The sequence below is a fragment of the Halichoerus grypus genome, chromosome 7, assembly GCF_964656455.1.
Source record: "Halichoerus grypus chromosome 7, mHalGry1.hap1.1, whole genome shotgun sequence".
Taxonomy (NCBI): domain Eukaryota; kingdom Metazoa; phylum Chordata; class Mammalia; order Carnivora; family Phocidae; genus Halichoerus; species Halichoerus grypus.
Window position 1 is genome coordinate 135,245,359 of NC_135718.1, and position 9,208 is coordinate 135,254,566.

Sequence of the window (9,208 nt, forward strand, 5' to 3'; positions counted from 1 at the left end):
TCGACACGTACCGGCAAAAATGAACTAGAAAAGTCAGGAACTCCCTCGGTACCTTTCCCTTTGGCGTCCCAAAAGACTTAAAGAAAATGGACCACTCCAGACGCACCTCCGCCTATTCCCTCCTCACCTAAAAGTGTAACTTCTTTTCTAGAGAAAAACTTTTACCCAGAGACCCGTTTTTTTCTCCATCCCCAAAGGGAATCGGGGGGAGGGGTTAGGAAAGAGGTCGCCTGGGGGCGCCCAACTCTGCCCGGCCATCCCCCCAGGCCACAGCCATGACGGACTTACCCCCAAACTACATAGTTGGTCTTCACATTCTTGGGCCAGGAGAACTCGCCGAAGATCACTTCGTCTCCCTTCACCACAATCTCCTTCTTCTGGATGTTGTACTGTCGCAGGACGCTGAGCACGTCCGCCATCTTCCCCCCCCTCGCCGCCGCCGCCGCGCCTGCCTCCTTCTTCCCCTGTCGCCTCGCCCTCTTCCTCCTCCTCCGCCGCCGCCGCCGCCGCGAACCAACAGCAGCCGCACTAGCAGCCGTCCTCGCCTACGACAGCAGCTGGGGCAGTAGACACCCAGGCCGCCGAGGACCCCGCGCTATAAGGCAAGGCCCCGCCGCCGGCTGCCCGCGGAGAACGCCTGACTGCGCGCCTCCAGCGCTGCAGGGCCGCCACCAGGGGGAGCCGCGACCGCCCAGGAACACGCCCCTCCCAGACTCCCACTCGGCACGGGGCCGAATGCCGGCCCGAAACTCCGAGCGCAGGGACACCGCGCCCACGTACGGCGCACGTACGGGGAATATTGCCTGGCGCACGCGCACGGACACGTACCTCCCTCCCTCGCGGCGCGCACGCGGCTAGCGACAGGTGCGCGCGCACCTGCAAGGAAGCGGCATGCTTGAGTCCCTCGAGCACGCACTGAGTGATCGCGGACCCACTTTGCGGTCAAAGGCTTTCGGCTCGTTGTTTTGGAAGGAATTGAGCTTGGCAGAGGATTTGTAAAACACTAGGATTACCTTACCAGCTAAATGGGACCCATTAAATGGCCTCTAAGTCTTAGTGATCTTATTAAAACCTTTTAGAAGGGTGAGGTTTTGGGGGGCTTAGTTTGGGGGTGTTTTGTTTTTAGTGTATTCACATAGTGGTAATGACCTAGTCCGGAGGAGATCAATCCCGGATACCTATATTTGTTAGCTGTTGTTTGACATTGGCTACGATACATACCTTCTCATAGCATTAATTTGGTTACTGGAGAAAAGGAGTTAGTATGAGAATAAGATGAAAGAAATCATCTAGCAAATCATCAAAATATCGTAAATGTTGGATCTTCACTTCAATTCCTTAGATGATGACTTTTTCCATCCTGGCCCCTTCTCCCCGCCAGCCCCAAAGAGGTACGTTTAAATGGCTCTGTTCAAAGATGCTAATGAAAAAGTTAGAAAACACAAACTCCAAACTGTCAGAATTAGAACACTTTCGGATTACTTGATTCTTTATTGGCACTCAGAAGGCTAAAGGGTGTCCTTGCCATGCTGGAAACAATGATATAAATTCAATATACTGTGGCCTGCATACCTTAAAACAATCATCTTGTGGGGCCCATAATTTTTTTATTCCTTGTACCGTAGCAGAAAGGAGGGGGTGGGAAGGCAACTTCTTTATTGATATAACCAAATACCTTGACCTGCTTTAAAAGGGATCCATTTTTATTATGTGCAATACAGAGGGATATAAAAGTGTGTGATTCGTTTCCTATACTATCTATAGCCATTTTGCAAATGAATTTGAGAAATTTTGTCTGGTGTGCAAATGCACCCATCCCTGTGGTATTTTCCTGGATCTCACTGCAAAAACAGTTACTACAAAGAACTTACTACTCTCTAATCTCCCACACTCTCTAATCATACTTGTATCAGAGCACCCAGTATTACTTGACAGCCGTTATTTACTTGCCTGCCTCTTCCTGCAAAACTGAAGGGCAATAGACCTGTGTCATCATATCCCAGTGTCTAGCACATTATTTGGCACATTATTGGCTCCTAGAAAATGTTAAATTAATAAATGGATAGATGAGTTCAACAAACTCAAGATTTGATGGGTAGATTAGAAGAATCAACAATAGTTCTCTCAAATGATACTTAATTTTATTTCATACACAAACAATGACTTAGTCCATTCAGGCTGCTATGAGAGAATGCCATAGACTGGAGGGGCTTATAAATAACAGAAATTTCTTTCTCATAGTTCTAGAGGCTAGGAAATCCAAGGTCAAGTTGCCAGCAGAGTCATTGTCTGGTGAGAGGCTGCTTTCTGGTTCATAGACCTCAGTCTTCACATTGCATACTCACATGGTAGAAGGAAAAAGGGAGTGACCACAAACATTCAGTCTATAGCAATGACCAGACAGTCTCTTTTAGGATAAATTGTGAGTTTGAGGGTAGGGATTTGTAAACTCAATGTAATGAGATATGACATTAGTAATTTGTTGCTTATAACAGTTAAAGAAATGTGTAGATCATTTTCTTTTGTTTAAATCCCATGCAAATACTACTAGTATTAGTTCAGTGATGTTCATTGCAAAATACAATAAAAGGCAAGATTAGTACTAAAGCTGAACGTAGAAAACTAACCAGAAAAATATTGGAAAATTAGTGGGCACCTGGGTGGCTCAGTCGTTAAGCGTCTGCCTTCAGTTCAGGTCATGATCCCAGGGTCCTGGGATCGAGTCCCACATCGGGCTCCCTGCTCGGCGGGAAGCCTGCTTCTCCCTCTCCCACTCCCCCTGCTTGTGTTCCTGTTCTCGCTGTCTCTCTCTTTGTCAAATAAATAGAATCTTTAAAAAAAAAAAATTGGAAAATTAGTCTTGTTTCTTTGTCTTGGGTGAAAGCTTTCCACTTCTCCAGTCATCAGCTTCCAAAGAATTCCTAGCAATTTTCAGTTTGAATTCTCCTGATAGAATAAATGTCTAGCAATCAGGAGAAAGTGGTACATCTTTTTATTCTTTTTTAAGATTTTATTTATTTGAGAGAGAGCACAAGTGGGGAGGAGGGACAGAGGGAGAGGGAGAAGCAGGCTGAATTTTTTCAAAAGTAAAGAGAAATCTCTTCAAAATTGTTTAAGAATGTGATAAAGCACTAAGAATTAACAAATATTTTGGTGACAAAGGGAACATCTACTAATTTGGGCACAGAATAACTGAATCTTCTTACAGAAAAAAACACCCATATTCTAACTTTACTCTTTTTGTACATTATTCGCATAACTATTGTCAATATAAGATTTATAAATATACCTTGATATATGTGTATATTTAGGCACAAATGAATATATATAGAAATAATTAACATATTTGAAGTTTTTAAAAAGATTTTATTTATTCATTTGAGAGAGAGAGAGGAAGAGAGCCAGCGAGGGGAGGAGCAGAGGAAGAGGGACAGAGCCTGATGTGGGGCTTGATCCCACGACCCTGAGATCATGACCTGAGCTGAAATCAAGAGTTGGACACTTAACCAACTGAGCCACCCAGGTGCACTGATATTTGAAGTTTTTAACAATAGCCTTAAAATATGTATATTAATATTTATAGTATACATGTGTATATGTGTTTATTTATTTAAATATATTTACCTCAAAGAAAAATGGAAAAAGAAAAGTTTCAAAACCAGAGTGTGTTGCCCTGTTAAGAAAGTCTAATGTGTATTCTAAGTATTGGAAAGCAGACATTTTTCCCAAAGGACGATGTCACTAGGACATATGGATTGTAATTATAAAACAAAGTTTGGCTAGTGGAAGCCAGCAGAGAGAGGGCCACTGGCAGGGACACAGAACAATGAGCAGGTGCTTTGGGAGTAAGGCTCTAGGAGATGAAGGACACTGGCCCCAGTTCTGGGGTGGATGTCTGGCCAACCATCTGAGCTCCAAGGGGGAAGCACACACCTGGCAGGATTCGAGAAGAGGGCCTCGTGAGACCTCCAAACAAGCCTCCAGCTCGCACTTCCAGTGGATATGCTTTCTGACTCCACACAATCTCAGAAGGATTTGCTTTCTGACATGTAGTAACAATACAGGAAACCTAAGACAATAGGCCTATGATGGGTAAAATCCAGTGTGACCAGCAACATTTGCATGTGGCATCTTTGGAAGGGTCCCTGCTACGACTTTCAGGTTTAAGGTCATTCGGATGCACACCACCAATATAGTACTGCTTTAGCATTTCTCTGGCATCAGAGGAGTGGCCTACATCTTCAAAGCTTTCACTTGCACCTGCATTAGCTTGTTCCAGCAGAACCTCTTCTCCCCCAGGATGTCTGACCAATAGATTGTGCCAGAAGTGGTGCTGTGAAGGTTATGAAGTTCAGACCTCAAGAGGCCTCAAAGTTTCCATCTTCACCACATGAGAACACTACCCCGGCCGAGATCAAGATGTATGCATCATATTAAATTTAATATCTTCGGAGAGGGAGACGAACCATGAGAGACGATGGACTCTGAGAAACAAACTGAGGGTTCTAGAGGGGAGGGGGGTGGGGGGATGAGTTAGCCTGGTGATGGGTATTAAAGAGGGCATGTTCTGCATGGAGCACTGGGTATTATATGCAAACAATGAATCATGGAACACCACATCAAAAACTAATGATGTAATGTATGGTGATTAACATAACAATAAAAAATTAAAAAAAAATTTAACATCTTGATAAGCAGGAATACCTCTCTTTTTTAAAGATTTATTTATTTGAGAGAGAGAGTGTGTGGGGGGGGGGGTGAGCAAGCAGGGGCAGGGACAGAGGGAGTGAGAATCCTGAAGTAGACTCCCTGCTGAGTAGGGAACCCGATGTGGGGCTCCATCCCAGGACCCTGAGATCATGACCTGAGCCAAAATCAAGGTTGGCAGCTTAACCGACTGAGCCACCCAGGCATCAAAATATTAGTTAGTTAACCATTTGTCTAAAGTCTTAAAATTAGGGTTGCCTGGGTGGCTCAGTCAGTTAAGCGTCTGCCTTCCACTCAGGTCATGGTACCAGGGTCCTGGGATCGAGTCCTGCATTGGGCTCCCTGCTCGGTGGGGAGCCTACTTCTCCCTCTGCCTGCAGCTTTCCCTGCTTGTGCTCACTCTCTCTCTCCCTGACAAATAAATAAATAAGATCTTTAAAAAAATAAAATAAGGGGCGCCTGGGTGGCTCAGTTGGTTAAGCGACTGCCTTCGGTTCAGGTCATGATCCTGCAGTCCCTGGATCGAGTCCCGCATCGGGCTACCTGCTCGGCAGGGAGTCTGCTTCTCCCTCTGACCCTACCCCCTCTCGTGTGCTCTCTCTCATTCTCTCTCTCTCAAATAAATAAATAAAATCTTTAAAAAAATAAATAAATAAAAAATAAAATAAAATAAAATGAAGTCTTAAAATTAGTTAAGGATCTGGAATTTACAATTTTAGCTAACACATTAAATCCTTATTATTTGTAGTATTATAAAAATTTCATGAAATTTAACCCTTGAAAAGATATCTGTTATTATCATTTCATTTAGTTAATATACATTTTATATACATTTATATTTTCATATATTTTATATATTCACATATATGTACAACACATACCTATATGTAATTTTAGTCATGTTATAAAAACAATGATAATTTATTTAACTTATAAAACCAACATAGGAAATTTAGAAAGTTTAAATCATAAAAAATTTAACCCTAGTCCTGTACAAACAAAATACTGTGTTGGCATAATTTTTATACAGTAAATTAAAATATAAAAACTCTGAATCATATCAAAAGCTCTTCCTTTATTTTGGAACTAACTAAAGCTTTGTCATTTTGTCTTGTAACTATGTAACAAGGGTTATTCAGTAAATATGCTTTTCAGGGTTCACAAAACAAGCAGTAAGAATTTGACAACTGCTTTTTCTTTTAGATTTTTCCTTTATCTGGACTAGATATTTCTAGAATGAGCACATTAAAACTAAATGTTTTTGTTTGTTTGTTTGATCCATCAATTAATCTTTACATTTTCCGAGAGAGAAAAACAGAACAAAATGTTAAGGAGCCAGCTTCAGACAAATATGGAGTTACCACTGTAAAAGGCTAATTTATATTTTCTATGCAAAGAGAGAATTTATATAGAAATACCATTTTAACATGTACACACACACACGAGTTTTATTATAGTTAATTTAAAGAATAACTTGGGCCCTTGACAATTTTATTTAGCCATACAATTTAAAAAGCCAGCCTTTATTGATCTTCAAAGTATGGATATGAAGGAGGGGGTGTTTTCTACCTTAAGTAAAAAAGTTCTTTTTTTTTTTTTTTTGTACACACGTAAGACAATTTCCTCATCAGGGTTTCTTCCTTTTTCTGTTCCAAAGCACCTCCTAAATGAATAATCTTGTTCTTGTCAAAAGTAGCTAAAGTGGCTAGTATAATTCCAAATGTTTCTGGTACAATTGTGCAAGTTAGAGAGAAAAGCATATGAGTTAATGTTACATTGTGAAATCATTAAGGAAGCAGTGTTTTGGCATGGAAGCAGCAATTTTCAATTGAGGAGACCCTATAACTGCATTGTTCCGTAAAGATGATACTTGTGCAACCTCCTATCTCTGGAAGTTGGCCAAAGGCTAACTGTCACCAAATACAGGTTGGACAAACCTGCTTCCAAGCAGATGAAATTACACAAAGCAGGGGTACAAAGACAAGACTAATGAAGAAGTCTTTATATAATTTTAAAAGTGGAGACTCAAGGTAAAGTTGATTTAAAGACCTGAGCTTCTCTGACCCTGGGGCCAGCTTGAGCATAGACAGATCTTTGCCTGTCCTCTTCCTATAGACTTGTCCTCTAATAAACAACTAGACAAGCGGACAGACCACAGGAGAAAATGTTAGAAGGCTAGCAAGAACAGTTTCACTAAGGAACAATACCAATCTGTCAAATAACAGAAAGACCCCAGGAGACTTTATTCCTAAGGAAAGAAACAAAATGAAACAAAAAGAAAAGAAAACCCAATGTGAAGGACTTCAATAAAATATCAGAGCTCAGTTAAGCATAAATTTACCCACCCACTCCAGGCATGAGGGCCTTCACCAGAAGGAGACACAAGAGATTTCAGATGTCCAAACTAGAGAGGCAAGGGTGCCAGTCTGTGGCAGTGAAGGTTTCCCCTGAATCTTGGTGGAAACTTCACTTCCATCATGACCTTCAAACAGAGACCACCAGGAGCACAGTGTGGGGTCCTGAGCATCCCTGAGTGTTTTTACTAAGGATGTCAGACTATAAGGTTTATCTATCCATCTCTTGATCCTGAACAGTTGCTGTAGAAAGTCCCATAGGCAACTAAATATGTCAAGGTAACTGCAACATGACCACTGCTCAGTCCCCAGGTGAAAAGAACTGGTTTAATTGCATCACCCTATCATGTTTGCTGCTTGCTCACAAAGTGCTGGACCCTCAGCCCTGAGTTCTTCTCCTGTAAAGCCACCCATTGAAGATGCTGGTATCATCTGGCCTTCCACATCTCCCTTTGGGAATTGAGGCTCAGGAAACCAGAGCAAATATGCTGATACTCTGGCTACTGCTTTCAGTAATAAACCTTTCATCTCTGATCGAGAATTTCATGTATAATTTTGTCATCATCCACAAAACTGTTCCAAATTAACTTGTCAGTTTGCCAGTACAATAGAATATGACTCTTCACAGTTCTTGACCAAGACTGGGCAAATTTTTCTGTAAAGGACTGAATAGTAAATACCTTAGGGTCTGTGGGCCACATGTGGTCTCTGTCACATATTCTTCTTCATTTGTTTGTTTTGAAACAACCGTTTAATTTATAAAAAAAAACATTCTTACCATCATACAAAACCAGGTGATATATGGGATTTGGCTGACTCTGGGTTTGCTGACTATTGTTCTTGACGCATTTATTAGTCACACAAAGTTGGACTTGGGGCGCCTGGGTGGCTCAGTCATTAAGTGTCTGCCTTCAGCGCAGGTCATGATCCCAGGGTCCTGGGATCGAGCCCTGCATTGGGCTCCCTGCTCAGCGGGAGGCCTGCTTCTCCCTCTCCCACTCCCCATGCTTGTGCTCCCTCTCTCGCTGTGTCTCTCTCTGTCAAATAAATAAATAAAATCTTAAAAAAAACAAAAACAAAAAACAAAGTTGGACTTACTGACTGCTATAAGAAAGACCATACATTATTTGTATCTGTGCAGTAACTCTGTAACAGGTTGTTAAATAGGACTTATTATAGGATTTGGGGTTCATATTAGGTAAGTTTGGGGAGCATTCAAGGATGTGTAGCTTTGCTTTGTATTGGATCCTATCAGAAAGCAAAGGTAATTTTATCATTGGGTATCCTGATTTTCTCTAGAATAGAGATTGATACTTTTTCTGTAAATGGCCATATGGAAAATATTTTAGGCTCTGCAGGCTACATATGGTCTCTCTCACATATTCTTCTTTGTTTTCCTTAAAAAACAAAAAACAAAAAAACCTTTTAAAAACGTTAAAACCATTCTTAGCTGAAAGTCTGTACGAGAACGGCCAAGGCCCAGATATGGCCAGCAAGTCTGTAGTTTGTCTTACCCAGCAGGTGGGAGAAACAAAGTGAAGTTCAAGCTGTAACTGGCAAAGGACTCATAGTGCTCATTTGGCATATGTGTTCAAACATGAGTACTGAGTGGTCTTGTTTTGTCTTAATTCATTACAGTCACGCATTTGATGTTGATGGTCTGTCAAACTATATTTGATAGAAGAACATATCAGCCCAGCTGTTGGTGCCAATCTAGATCTTGGATATCAAGGGCAGCTTTTCTCGGGGCGCCTGGGTGGCTCAGTCGGTTAAGCGGCTGCCTTCGGCTCAGGTCATGATCCCGGGGTCCTGGGATTGACCCCCACATCGGGCTCCCTCCGCTCAGCGGGGAGCCTGCTTCTCCTTCTCCCTCTCCCTCTGCTCCTCCCCCGTGCTTGTGTGCCCTCTCTCTCTCAAATAAATAAATTAATGATCATAAGAAAAAAAAAAAGAGCTTTTCTCTTTGTGAATACGTAGAGGGCTGTACTGACTTCTCTCACCACTATTGTCCTGACTGCCCATCTCAGATGCCCTACTAGATACACGCTTTACGGGGTGCCTGGGTGGCTCAGTTGGTTGAGTGAAGCCTGTTTCTCCTCTCCCACTCCCCCTGCTTGTGTTTCCTCTCTCTCTGTCTCTCTCTGTCA

General features: G+C 42.1%; 1 protein-coding gene across 3 annotated transcripts in view; it reads right to left on the reverse strand.

The window, feature by feature from the left end:
* CDC73 (cell division cycle 73) overlaps positions 1 to 647 on the reverse strand; it is a 123,749-nt gene extending 123,102 nt beyond the window's left edge. For all 3 annotated transcript variants that reach the window (XM_036084173.2, XM_036084170.2, XM_078078349.1), the window contains exon 1: positions 289 to 647. In XM_036084173.2, the coding sequence (XP_035940066.1) occupies positions 289 to 419 (131 nt within the window). In that variant the 5' untranslated portion in view covers positions 420 to 647. The remainder of the gene's footprint in view (positions 1 to 288) is intronic.
* Positions 648 to 9,208: the final 8,561 nt, after the last annotated feature.